The sequence below is a fragment of the Chenopodium quinoa genome, unplaced genomic scaffold (assembly GCF_001683475.1).
Source record: "Chenopodium quinoa cultivar QQ74 unplaced genomic scaffold, ASM168347v1, whole genome shotgun sequence".
Lineage (NCBI taxonomy): Eukaryota > Viridiplantae > Streptophyta > Magnoliopsida > Caryophyllales > Amaranthaceae > Chenopodium > Chenopodium quinoa.
This window is the reverse complement of record NW_018743510.1, coordinates 2,089,272-2,103,766: the sequence shown is the minus strand read 5'-3', so window position 1 is coordinate 2,103,766 and position 14,495 is coordinate 2,089,272. Positions and strand designations below refer to the sequence as shown.

The 14,495-nt window shown below is 33.9% G+C and overlaps 1 protein-coding gene, 1 long non-coding RNA gene and 1 pseudogene across 4 annotated transcripts; all 3 read left to right on the top strand.

Annotated features, from left to right (window-relative positions):
• Positions 1-2,314: 2,314 nt before the first annotated feature.
• LOC110739705 lies at positions 2,315-5,119 on the top strand. 3 transcript variants are annotated; one of them, XR_002514877.1, is made up of 3 exons: positions 2,315-2,960; positions 3,829-3,941; positions 4,741-5,119. It is a non-coding gene; the product is annotated as an uncharacterized LOC110739705 (long non-coding RNA). The 3 variants fall into 3 exon arrangements; XR_002514876.1 differs by having other exon boundaries at positions 3,829-4,629; XR_002514875.1 differs by having other exon boundaries at positions 3,829-5,119.
• A 1,059-nt stretch (positions 5,120-6,178) lies between these two features.
• LOC110739596 lies at positions 6,179-8,501 on the top strand. The gene is made up of 4 exons (XM_021920053.1): positions 6,179-6,254; positions 6,358-6,440; positions 7,959-8,011; positions 8,129-8,501. The coding sequence occupies exons 1-4, from the start codon at positions 6,235-6,237 to the stop codon at positions 8,339-8,341; spliced, it is 369 nt and encodes a 122-aa protein (XP_021775745.1). The 5' UTR covers positions 6,179-6,234; the 3' UTR covers positions 8,342-8,501.
• Positions 8,502-9,396: 895 nt separating this feature from the next.
• On the top strand, positions 9,397-14,280 carry LOC110739704 (annotated as a pseudogene).
• The last annotated feature ends 215 nt before the right edge of the window (positions 14,281-14,495 follow it).

Below are 14,495 nucleotides of genomic sequence, written 5' to 3'. Positions count from 1 at the left end.
ATATCTTATTTATTGAAATAAAATGCATTGCCCAAAATCCAAATAATGAAGTTAGAGCAATGAAAAGATAGAATAATGATAATAATACAAAAATGTTAAGTAATAATATTATTCTATAAATATATTGCCTTATCTATGTTTTCATTTATTTCTAGAACACCTACTTGTAAATTAAATATATAGAAAATATATCAAATCATTTTTTTCCTTATATACTTGAGTGTATATGGAAGCCAATATTACTGTAAAAATGCAAGGGAAATATTTTAAGTTGTGTAATATTTAATGAAGATTTGACCCAAAAAAAAAAAGGAAAGAGGGAAAATTTTCAACCAGAAGATGACATGTGTCACTTCTGGTTTTGCTTTTAGTATATAGTTATTATTGATTTGTGGATGTGTTTTTGGTTTAAGGTATTGCGGTGCTCTTATGTTACTTTATCTAGATCTTGCAAAAAAAAAAAAAGGTTTTAGTTAGCCATTTTTTAAATCAATTTATCCACAATACATACCATTAGTTCTTGTAATTGTTGTTGGATGAGATATTGTAAAATCAGAACAAATAAGGATTGAAATGTGGGCGGAATTGTTTAATGTATGTATAACGCTGTGACGTGTTAAGAACACTGTCTTAGATGCAAAATTCACCCCGACTATGGTGCAATCGGAGATGGCGTTGCCCCCCCAATGTGTTTCAATAGCAACCAAAAGATCAGTTTTAAAGAGAAAGAAAATCGTAACCGTTGGAGAGAAATCAAGCCACGAAATAATAGTGGGGAGAAAAATCAGCGACGGTTACAAACGTTTAAAAATCAAGTCAAACGTTGTCGCGAGCTTCGTAACTGAACAACCTCATAAAAATTGGACCGTTAGTTATGACTTGGCCCAGAATGGTAGGCACAACACACCGCGCACGTGCCACGAACCGGCCGGACGGCATCGGCGGCGCGGGTGTAGGGATGCCCCCTTTTAGCCCACAACAATAGGGAAAACATTTCAAATACCAAAGCATAAACACACATATTTAAACCAAGTAAAACTTACTTCTCCCACCAATGTAGGACAAACTCATTTCCTCCAAAATCTAAACAAAGTAAAACCTTCCTTATCCTACCAATATGGGACAGAGAGTTTTCCTCCAAAACAAATAATTTGTTTCCTTAGCATTATTTCCAACAATTGTAATTGGGATGATGGTTTTTTCTTATCTTAAAAATGAACCTAGATGTGATATGTTATGTCAACATCCACAGCCTTGAATTTATAATTGAGATTAAGTTTTATACACTTCCTCCATGCTTTTATTATTGTACCATAGAGGTTGCGTTCACTTTTCTTAGTAATGGAAAAAAGGAAGAGAGAAAAGGGTAAAAATACTAAAGTATCCATGTGATTTAAACAAAACTATAGAATGAAGTTTTAAAAGTAATGATATATTATTGGTATATTGGATATTTGTTGTGTGGACATAGATATTTTGTTTCCTAAATTAGGTGCAATATTTGTGAAACTTCCTCAAATGAAAAGTGGTAAATTCTTGAAAAACACAAGAAGTATAATTAATCTATCCCTTTAGACTATGAAATTGTAAGCAGAATAAGTCATCAATAACCAAAACCTGGTCTTCTCATTAGCTTCACACCAAGCACAGCCGCACCAGCTTCTACCAGAATCGAAGACCACCTAGAATCAAGACCCCCCAACGCATCCCTTAACACTACACCAAAACTCATCCTTACACAACAACTGTACTTACTTAAAACTGTAATACATAGTACGTGTTGAAAATATGATGTTGTAACCATGAAAATAATAGAGAAATTAGGGCAAAAGTACAATACTCAATTGTAAATCTCATATAAGTTGTGACGACGCGTTTTACGGCTGCTCTAGAAGCTTATTTCGCCACCACCGATACGAGGCTCTCAGTGACGATTGCTCCCCAAGGGTAACACAACTACCTTCCAAATCCATACCCCGATTGAAAGGTTGGAATTACTTCAAAAATATGCTCAGATCTCTATGGGAATGGCTTTTGTGTTTATTGTGTTTAGGGGTTCACAATATTCTATGTATTTTGTATATCCAAAAATAATAGGCTCAAAGGTATTTATAGTTATGAGGGAAATACAAAACAAGTCGTATAAACCGACTGGCATCCCCACCAAAACGCGCGCCCGCAGCCCAAACCTGTTGCGCCTGGCCACCAAGGCCTGATGTTTCTGCATGCACACAAGAGATCCCTCGCCTGAATCCTGCGCCCACAAGCAATCTCGCGCCTGCAGGAAACTTCGATCACGACAATTGTGCGGAGACAAATCCATGTATAGGTAACACTGTTACGGGTTCATTGAGTTTCTTCTAGCTTTTCATTCGCAAAATGCCAGATTGTGTGGTTGAAAAAAATGTTTGTGGCTGGATGAAAGTGTATAATTATAAAAAATGCTATGCATAAGCCTATATAAATAGATAAAAATGAAAAAAACAAATAAAAATAACTTATCAATAAGCAAAGCCTAGTCCTATAAGTTAAATCAAAATCACCAACTACCTTGTAATAAATACAAACGTCCAATAAACCACGTTAAGGCCAAAAAATCTAATTTCACTAACGGAGTCAGTAAGGTATATCAACAGTGATAAAAGAGTTAAGATACAGGCCAGGTGTATGTCTTTAATGAGTTTAATCTGACTCATGTACAATAAAAAAGACGAGCTAGCAAAATTAATCGACAAAGTTTGTTAATTACTCCGTATAAAGATGGGCAAAGACCCGCGCCCAATTTATCTATTGGACGGATCCGACGTATTTATAACAGGGGTAGTCATGGCTTTTGATGGGTCTCCAACCCATTTAACTGCTCTAATTACCAACAACAAAAACAATCCTCCTCTCTCTCAAGCACACTTCATTGAGGCGCCTCTTAACACTTGTATCCGCCATTGAAATCAGCTTCTGAGGTAAGTTGTTTCTTTTTGTTAATCATTATATCATGGGTTTATCTTTGATTTTATTTTATTTAAATGTCAGTGCAGTAAGTTTAGGCTTTGAAAATTATTGGTTCTAATTACTAAGATTATGAAAGATGAAAACTAGCGACTTTGTTCTTTGAAAAGAAAATTATGAGCCTTATTTATAGTTGAATCAAATATGCATTTTTATCCCTAAAATTATGTGAGTTTTTGGAGCTTTATTTGATGAGGCAAAAGCTATCGAACGCCAATAAGCTAACTAAAAATAGAAATACTAAATTAAAATGAGCTCTAATTACACTGATTGACGCGTGCTTTTAACATGTATTTCCAAATTAATACTATTTAGGAAATATTTTAAATGCTTATCTAACGGTACGAGGCGTTTATTAGCAAGATTCATTTGATTATTGAATCAATTTGGTTGCTAATGTATTCCAGAACCTTTAATGTTACGATTAATTAGACCTCATTTATTGTTCCTATCTAAACAAACCGTATTGTAGAATTGAATGAATCTGTTAGGTGCCACAAATATTTAACTTAGGCGGTGTATCAACTTAGGTTTCATAAATATTTCCGTAATTTTAGGTGTAGTAGGCTGTAGGCTAAACCCCTTGGTATTTACGTGCTACGTTACTTTCATCATAATGGCTTTTTAATCAAAAAAAAAAAAAATGCTTGTAATTAATTATCAGGGTTGTGGAAAGCTAGAACCTAGAGGATGAAGCCAATTGTACTTCGAATTGTTAGTTGATTTATGCTATCAAACTTTAATTTTTTTTGTTTTTATTTAATAAATGATTTTGTTTTTGCACTACCATTTTCTTATAATTTCTTTAATCTTTCAACGCAGAAAACTCAAAATGCAAATTAATGGCTTATGCCTAGCACTATGGGTTGTTGGATTTCTACTAATGACATTCAACTCCTCTAGTGGTATAGTTAATCGATCTATACTAGTTTCTGGTAACTAATTGCTACTCCCTTTGTCCCATTATTAAATGTCTGTTTTTCTAATTGGATATCTCAAATTTAAATATCTATTTTTATTTTTGTTTCATATACAATTACCTACAATACCCCCACTTTATATCTTTTAACATACTTCGTATTATATTTCCCTAAATGCCCTTTTAAATTGATGCATGCCCACATATACTTCACACATGTAATTCATTTGATTATCATTGAATTTCAGCACTTGTTTGTGTCATAGTCCTCATAGACATTGATAAGAATGGTCCTATGCCTTTCTTAATCAATTTGCATGTTATAAATGGCTATCTCGTGGATGTAGTAAGTAGTCGGTTCTCAAGGCATCATAAATTGTAGTTCGTTTGAATAAGTTTGTGTTTTGATACTTAAGTTCTATTTAACTTCAACTCTACAATATATCTTAAATACATGTGCTGGATACTAAACAATCCTTACAAGAATATGTTATTCGGATACAAATATACAAAAGTATAAGAAAAGGGGTGAACTGTAGTATGGAGCTTGTTTGCAGAATTGAAAGGAACATAATGTTGGGTAGAAAAATAATACAAGAGAAACTTCACTAGGAAAATATCCTAAGCTTGATAGCTAATGGAGCTCAAACTTTCCGCTATAATGGACCGACAACTCCCTCACACCTTTAAGTAGATATCTGAAGGTAACAATTTCTTTGGTATACCAGCGTTGTTACGTTACCTGTGTTTCTGACTGGTTGAGCAGCCATTTCTTGCTCTTTTCAGTTTAACATAAGTATTTCAACTTTGCTCAGGGAAATTCAAATGGTGATGTGAGCTTGGAAGACTATGGCCCTGTTGATCCGAGCCCAAGTCAGGCTTCTATAGATCATGGACCTATTGAGCATGGCTCTCCTTCACATCCTTACATTCCAAAACCAAAGCCTCCACCACCGGCTCCTATTCCCTCTGGACCATGATGGATCGCCACAACCTTTGAAAGTCGTCAGCAGTCAGCTTAACTGTATTCTTTTCAGTTTCCACGGATGCCCAATGTATATCTCCTTCAAGTGTAACATCTACTAGTACTAGTATTTCAGAAACAATATGAAAATATTTTCTGTAATAACCCTATGAATGGTAGATCAGGTGATCTAATTTTCTTATGATCAAAACTATTATTACTTGACTCATAATCATTCTTAGGCATCTTCCATATTAAGTCCTAACAATGCACAAGTACGGACTGCGGAGTCCATAGTAGATCAGGCGTTATGATTGACGATAGCCATTCATTCTATTGGATTGCTTTTGTAGAAAATCTCCAGAGCATAAAATCAAATTGGTTATCCGAATTTGGCAATACATACTACATTTCCTCTCTTATTATCCACCACTATGCCCATCATCTAGCCACTTCCAACTTGTACCGGATTAGCGCGCATCAGTTCGCAGTGGCCAGATTTTTGCTGTAATTTTGTCGGTTAGAGGTAAGTTTACCATTTAATACGAATCTAATAATACCCCACTTAATTATACGAGTATTAATTATTTATGGTCAACGTTTTAGCCATTTAATAATCGAGACACTTTAGTCATAACTTCTAATACTTGAGTATGGCGTAGGTTTATTTGCTTTTAATACTTGTAGTTAATGATTGAATTGTGGTAATTTGGTGTAATAATTGTTTTGTGATGGTGTTATAATATACGGAGCAGTGTAATTTCATAACCATTAACGTTGGATTCAAGAGGTGGCGATTTTAGTAAAGTGAGGCATCAACTTTATATTGGATGTTCATTCCTTGTATTGCAAATTTTTCTGATTGGGTTTTAGATGCATTCCGTTGAAGAATCATATGTACTTCCTCCATTTTCCAGATATTGCGCCTTAAAACTTGAATATATTTAAGAATAAGATTATATATATTACAAATAATTGATATTCGGTAATATTAAATTATACAGTACATCAAAAATAAAATCTAACAAGTCATTACAAAAATATATTTTTTGTTCAATGTAATCACAAAATGTTAGTTGGTTTATTAACTTAGGTTTCATAACCTTTGTCACCATTTATTGTTTCCTATCTAAATGGGACTGTGTTGTATTGAATTTCTTAGGTGGTGTAATAACTTAGGTTTCATACTTTCATGAATATTTCCGCATTTTTAGGTGTAGTTGGCTGAAGTATTAAACCCCTTAGTATTAACTTTCATCATAACGGATTTTTAATCATCAAATGAAAAACAGAGAATATGCTTAGCTTGTAATTATCAGGGTTGTGGAAAGCTAGAACCTAAAGGATGAAGCCAATTGTTGTATTGTTAGTTGAATCGCGCTATCAAGATTTGTATTTTCAAATTTATAGATGTATGATTTTGTATTTGCACTCCCATTTGTTTAATTATTTTGATCTTCCAACACAGAAAACTCAAAATGCAAGTTTATGGCTTCTGCCTAGCACTATGGCTTGTTGGAGTTCTACTAATGACATTCAACTTCTCTAGTGGTATAATTAATCGATCTATATTAGTTTCTAGTAACTACTTTTACTTCATATTTTGCATGATAATGAGATTTGGAGATGAAACATCATAATATGACCTCTGTTTGTCCATTTGAAGCACTAGATTGTGCTCTATCACAATGAAAACTTTGTGTAATTTGTGTTTAAGTTGTTGTAAATAATCATTCTTTGATGTAGGTATGGGAACTTCATTTCTTGTTAGTAGTCTGCGTTCTTTGATTAACTTGGTATTGATTTTCCTTTTAGTTGAAAATTCAGTTGTTTGTGTCGTATACATTGATAAGAGCGGTCCTCTGCCTTTTTAAATCACTTTGCATCCAAATAAATGACTAACTCATGGATGTACTTTGTAGACGGTTCCTGAGGCAAATTGTAGTTCCTTTGAATAAATTTGTGGTTTGATACTTACATTCATGTGTTGGGCAACAACTCTTAAAAGGATATGTAATTCATAATTGCCAAATTTAGTATGGAACTTGATTGCCAAATTTAGCGGAATTGAAAGGAACTTAAAAGCTAGGAAGAAAAATATTGCAGGAGAAAATTTACATCCTAGGTTCAATAACTAATGAAAAACCTCGATCCTGAGAGATTTTGACTCAAACTTTCCACTATAATGGGCCAACGGCTCCATTACATCTTGAGTCTCTCCTACGAACTCAAACTCCCATATACAACAAGAACTCACTCTAGAGGGTTCACTAAAAGCTTTTGAACAATGGCTAATGCTTGTTTGGATAGCAAAAACGGAATGAAAGAAAGGAAGGGTAGGAAAAGAGGAGGAAAGGGAGCGAAAATAAAGGGAGAGGAAAGATGAGCTCCATTTTCCCTCCAAATCTCTCCATTTTTGGAGAAATTATGCTTATTAAAGAGAGCGAAAATAGATCCCTCCCTCTCCTTTCCCTTCCTCCCCCCAATTTTTTACCCAAACAAGAGAAATTTTCCTCCTCCCCCTCATCTTCTGTTTCTTCCATTTAACAGTTTAACACTAATTTGTTTTAACACTAATATGTTGGGCACTAGAAAGCAGTTTAACACTAAATCGTGTATGTTACTTGTACGTGTTTGAGTTCCTCCTAGAGTCCTATATAGTTTAGATGCTGTAACTTGCATCTCTGATAATTTAGCTACATACTTGCATGTATTCCTTGTGTTGGTCTCAGAAGTCAGAACATGCATGGTGTGATAACTGGACAATAATCTGGCTAAATAATTTCTTCATTAAAATATAGTCCACCAGTCTTTAGATGATACACTTGGTTTGCTAGCCTTGAATTTGCAAATCACAACACCAGAGCTGAATTTACAAATCATGACACCAAAGCTAAGTTACCTAGACTCTAATTTCAAGCCAAAGGGTGCTTTGGCTGCAAAATTATAACAACAATTGGCATTTTAAATAGCACCAGAATTGGAAACATCTTGCTAGCTAGTAGTCATTTCCGCCCCTTACATCAGCCTTATTATGTTCATCATTATGATAACATATCATCTTTACAGGCATAATGGTTGTCGATAGCAATACAATGACAATGACAAGTAGAAATCTGAAGGTAACAACTTCTTTGGTATACCGCTTTGTTAACCTGTGTTTTCTGACTGGTTGAGCAGCTGTTTCTTGTTATTCTAGTTTTAATCACAAATAGCATATGTACTTCTCTGTTTTGCAGGAAATCAGATATGGTTTCAAGTTTGCTCAGGTAATTTCAGATGGTGACGTGAGCTTGGAAGACTATCGCCCTGTTGATCCAAGCCCAAGTCATTCCAAGGCTTCTGTAAAACATGGACCTATTCAGCATGGTGCTCCTTCACATCCTTACATTCCAACACCAAAGCCTCCGCCTCCAGCTCCTAATCCCTTTGACCATGATGGATCGCCTTAACCTGTAAAAGTCGTCAGCTTAGCATCTGATCTTAAGAAAGGTAAAAAAAAAAAAAAAAAAACATAATGTTGTCTGATATTTTGATGTTTGTATTCTTTTCACGGATGCCTAATGTATATCTCCTTCGAGTGTAACATCTACTTCAGAAACAATTTGAAAAAATGTTCTTTACTAACCCTATGGCTGGTAGATCAGGTGATCTAATTTGCTTATGATCAAATTCATTGTTACTTGACTCATTATTCATTCTTAGGCATCTTCCGTAATCAGTCCTATACTCATATATATCTGCACTCAGTAGTATGTTCTCGTCTCAATTAAATGAATGGGCTAATAGCTTTAAGTTTGTAATCCTATGAACTATTCAAGCTATAGTTTAATATTTATCGTTTCTAGAACGGGGCAAGAAGAGGATTGAGTTGAGCAATGTAAAGCATAGCTTGTTACAGAATAAGCATAAGTATGCTTCCTAAGTTTGACATAATCAGTTCTATTTGACAGAGTTATAAGACAGCTTAAACATTAGCGAGATGGCACAAGTACAACTATTTGTAAGGTTACAAAGGTATAAACTGTAAACCTAATTCAGGCTCTATGATTTACTGGATAAATACTTGTATACAGTATATACATGATCAAAAGATACATTAATAATTACAGAAGATGATATCGAAGATTTTTAATTGCATGATAATGTTTGATATGATAACATCAAGATATACCTCTTAATATCTTTAACACTATTGACCCAAAATAAGTTGAAATGTTGTTTAAGGTATGGTATGAATGATCCTGAAATCTTTGGTAATTATTTATATACCTTTTAGTTTGTACAATGCAAATTAATGGAACTTTAAAAGCCAAAGAGAGTACAGAATAAGGTAGGAAATTCGTATTATTTTTTCAAATTACTTAATTACTTCATTTGAAGTATTAAGTAATACCAATATGAAATTTGTATTACTTATATATGAAGTAATTAAGTAATTTGAATAAAATAATAATAAGTAAAAACAATCCGGACAGGCGAATTTTCAACACAACAAATGCCTATTTCCCGTCAACTTTTTTTTAGCATTTACATCATAACCATAGATAATTTCCACATTATCATTATTATAAACTACAGTTAAGAGGCTTAAAGCCAGAGCACTATATTGTACAAATTTGCAGGATTTCGCTAATTTTAAAAACTATATAAGAAATTTAAACAAAGAGAGAGAATATTCTCAAACTAAGTCAACCAAAATCATATTTCCTCTCTCAAAAAATACTAGTCCAACTATCAATCATCAATAATACCAACACCACCACTACTACCACTTTCTCTCAAACCGAATGGCATCACAAGAACAACAAGAGCTAGGGCTCTCAGACGAGGGTCCCACGTGGCACAACCTGTTAGGGTCCCGTAACTGGGAAGGTCTTCTAGACCCACTCAACGACGATCTCCGTCGTCTGATCATCCAATGCGGCGACTTTTGTCAAGTCACCTACGACACCTTCATCAACGACCCTAACTCTGCCTACTGTGGCAGCAGTCGCTACGCCAAGTCAGACCTTTTAAAAAAAACCGCCTTCCCTGGTGGTTCGAACAAGTATGATGTCGTAGGGTTTTTGTATGCCACGGCTCGTGTTAGTGTTCCTGAAGCGTTCTTATTCAAGTCTATGTCGCGTGAGAGGTGGGATAGGGAGTCTAACTGGATTGGCTATATCGCGGTTTCGAATGATGAGGTGAGTCAAGAGATGGGAAGGAGAGAAATATATGTAGCATGGAGAGGGACTGTCTACAAGAAATTATGAGTGGATTAATGTTCTTGGTGCTAAACTACAGTCTGCTAAGTCTTTGCTTGCGGAGGGATCTCATGGTAAGACTTAAGAGCAAAATTATTATTATTATTTTTTATTTTTTTTTGGATGATTTTCTTTTTAGCATTTACATTGAATATACGAAATGAACAAAAATCCAAAAGTCAAGTAAAAAAAATGTCTAAACCATTTATTTTTATTGCAAGTATTTTACTCATATTATTGGATTACAATAAATTAAAAAATAAATAAATAAACCTTTAGTTTTGTATAACTAGTTAGTAAATAAGATACTCCGTACATTTTATCACCTTTATATCCTGGCAACAGATAGGTTTCTTTTGACTCTAATTTTTCCTACTATGGTTTTTAATTACAGCCTTAAATTCTAAATTTGCCCTTAAGAAAAGAAATAAAGGTGTGATTGCTAATTGGCTAATGTGTCAATATTATCTGGCATAGACAATAATGTAAGAAAATATGGCCACAGTTTTAGCTACTTTGGCTTTAGTGTTTGCATTGATAGGAGATTAAACTTATAATGAGAATTCATGAAATTTTTTACTGTTGAATTTTTTTTATGCTTGTATTATAAAAATATCTTTGTTTTATATGTATGTTTAAATTTTCAAACATAGCTTTAATTAGATTTAGTGACAGAGAGAAGACAAAGTGATAGACAATTTTAATAAGTAGTAGTAATTACAGAAAAATTTAGTGAAGGTGAAAAGTTCTAGTTATGATGTGTTCTCTTCATTTAAAATTATTTGAACATAACCAGTTAGATTTAATTTCCATCTTATACGTAGACCTGAGTTATTAGCCTTGTAAGGTTACCCTTACTTAGCCCTATAGAAGCCTCTACCATCTTTAATTAATACGACTTTTAAAAAAGTGAAAATTCAAGATGAAGTAAGCTTTAATGGACGAAGGAAACATTAAAGTGGAGGAAGTATTAGAATAACTATAAATTAATACCATAATACAAATTTAATTAGCGTTCTTTTAATAACAAAAACAGCATTATGAAATGTCATTGGCGTTGGCCTTACCTAATTGGTACTTTTTTACCAGTTAGTTTGGGTCGTTATCATGGCATGGCTGCTAGTTGCTACTCCTCACGTTTTTGAAGAATCATACAAGTATAAAATATCTTCAAACATTTATAATATCCACATGACAAGATATTTTCCTTCTAAATGTGAAATTAAATTTATCAAGTGGTAAAATTATGCTGAAAGGTTGGTAAAATTTGTCTGTTTTGGTTAAAAAGCACTCATTAAAACAATATGGTTTCACATCTAGCTAGCAGTTGAAAATTTGAAGGTGATGAAATTTTCAAATTTAGCTGATTAAATGAAATGCTTTTTAAAACTAGCTATTTCAATACTCTGAATTTCTTAAGATTTAGATTGATAAAATAAATTTTTACTAGCCTTCTTGAAATGATAATCAAAATAACATATTGACTTAAATATTATTGAAGGTGCTTGTTGTCCCGTAAAATTAAAAAAAAAAAAAAAAAAAATCTTATCATTTTAAACGCTACTTCCGCCGTTTTTTTAGTGCCACATACCTTTGGGCACATAATATTAGGTAAAAGAATAAAATATTATATAAGTGGGTATGATTAAGAATAAAAAATTTGGAAAAGTAAGAGAGAGAAATATGAATGGGTTGGGCTGTCAAACGGGTCGTGTCGTGTTGGGTTCGTGTTCGGGTCGATGTTAAACGGGTTGAAAAATCCTTGACCCAAACCTAACCCGTTTAATAAACGGGTTGAAAATACTTGACCCAAACCTAACACGCTTATTAAACGGGTTACCTGGATAACCTCTTACCCACATAATATGTATAAACTAATTAATATTCGATTCAAAAATAAAAAAGACAGACATCATTAATTCATTAAAGATACTACTACAGTTTAAAGTTAGTAGTTTTAGCAAAAGATACCATAAGGGTTTAAAGCTAGTAGTTTTAACAATACAACCATACATAAAAAATTGTCTCAAATTAACCGCCAAATTAAATTTTAATTATTTCCAAAGATGGAAAATTATAATTTTTTCGCCAAATTAACAGCCAAAAAATTACCAAAATGTATACGGTGTCAAGGTAATTTACAAAATTACATGGTTTGAAAAAAAAATCTGTTTTGTACTACTTAATTGATAGATTAAGCGTGTTGGGTTCGGGTTGAAAATTTCAACCCAATCCTAACCCGTTTAATTCCGTATCGTGTTCGTGTCAACCCAATTATATAAACGGGTTGAGAATTCTTGACCCAAATCCGCTTATTTCGTGTCGAATCCATGTTGGGTTGTCGTGTCGTATCGACAGCGCTATGAATGGGGACCATTGGGATTGATGTGAGAGAGAAAATATTATAAAATGATAATGGGGTTAAAAGGAAGAGAGAGAAATAACATATAATGTGAGTATGGTTTTCACTTTTGGTAATAAGACACTTAAAAAAAACGGTCATTTATAAAAAGTGAGGCACTTAAAAAAAAAAAAAAAACCAAACTTTAATTACCGTGGGTAATTAAATTCCTACCGAGTTGGAATTCCTCATAGGTGGAGATTAGCTTAGACACTTCAAGAGCCGGGGAGGAGAAAGGCAAAGGGAAATCCCTTGAGATTATGATGTACATTTGTAACTTTGTAAGTGGATAGCATGTCGTGTCAAAAAAAAAAAAAAAAAAAAAAAAACACAAAACCAAAAAAGTGGATAGCACGTAACACCAAACTAAAAGAGCCACTAAATACACTAAAATCTATTTCATTTGTTTATATAAGGAGCATTTAGCCATCTAGCACTCAACGAAGAACATATTATATTAAAAGTTTCATTAAAGTTTTTTTTGCATTATAATGAAAAAGGTACACAGCAATAGAGTGATTAAGCTAAGGTCACTTTGAGTGGGGGTAGGAATTACCTTATCCTTTCTCCCTATTCTCAAACTGTCTAGCCTATTTATTCGAGTTGGTAGATGAGGTATCGCTTTATGAGTGGTTTCACAATGACAAATCAGTTCTTCTTACTAACCAGGGAATATAAATACGTGTAGCAACATATTCACCCTAGGAAGCCTAGTAGACATTTTTTTTGTCATTTATTTACCTATGTCAAGTTATATTTGATACATTATTTCTAATTCTTTTAGTTTTTCAACAGACCACCATGAGAATGGAGATGATGAGAACGGAGATGATGAGAATGATGATGATGAAGGCGTACATAGGAAGCCCAAAGTTATGCAGGGTTGGCTTACAATTTACACATCCGACGATCCAAAATCCCCCTTCACAAAACTTAGTACAAGAGCACAACTCCTAAACAAGATCAAACAACTAGTTGAGCAGTACAAAGATGAAGACCTTAGCATCATATTCACAGGTCATAGCCTAGGAGCAACCTTATCAGTTCTAAGTGCTTTCGACATTGCTGAGAACGTAACGAGGGAAATTCAGGTCTCAGCCATCATTTTCGGTTGCCCTAAAGTAGGCAACAAGCGGTTCAAGGAAAGAGTTGACGCACACCCTAATCTCAAGATCCTTCACGTTAGAAATGTGATCGACACAATTCCACTTTATCCTGCAAGGCTTATGGGGTACGTACACATAGGAATCGAGCTAGAGATCGATTCAAGGAAATCACCATTCCTTAAAGCCTCAAGACATGTTGGTGATTGGCATAACTTGCAAGCTATGTTACATATTGTGAATGGTTGGCAAGGGCTTAAGGAAGAGTTCCGGCTCATGGTTGAACGGAGTATCGCTTTGGTTAATAAATCATGTGATTACCTTAAGGAGGAGTGTCTTGTGCCTCCATCTTGGTGGGTTGAGAAGAACAAAGGAATGGTGTTGAATGAGCAAGGAGAATGGGTTTTGGCTGGTCCTGAGGAAATTCCTGTTCCTGAATATGATTAACCAAATCTAATTGGAGGTTTTTCATGAATAAAATGTTTTCAAAGTGAGATTTGGTGGTGCAATGTAGTGTTTAACTTGTGGTGTATGACTACTTCATTTTTCTTGCTTTGATCGGAGATTAAAATATTGACTTGCTTTTGTGAATGGTTATTGTATCCAAATCTTTAGCAGCGTATCATAGTACTTGATCTTTTTTTTTTTATGCTAAGCATATTTAGTAATTCAAGCTTACTAAATTCTAAGTCTTTAGTTAAGCTGAAACAACTCTCTTACCAACTGATTCAAACACTTGCTAGTCGTAGTATATGATGTTAATTGACCAATTGACACGGTAAAAGATAATGTGGAGTATATAAGCAAAGTTTTTAATTGGCACAATGCATTAGGCGAGCAAGTCAAAGACACGGCA

Bases quoted from the DNA above. Each gene is read 5' to 3' on its own strand.
- LOC110739596 (XM_021920053.1), top strand. From the start codon at position 6,235: ATGAAGCCAATTGTTGTATT. The intron at 6,255-6,357 runs GTTAGTTGAATC...CTTCCAACACAG, and splicing joins ATGAAGCCAATTGTTGTATT to AAAACTCAAAATGCAAGTTT. The intron at 6,441-7,958 runs GTATAATTAATC...TCATCTTTACAG, and splicing joins GACATTCAACTTCTCTAGTG to GCATAATGGTTGTCGATAGC.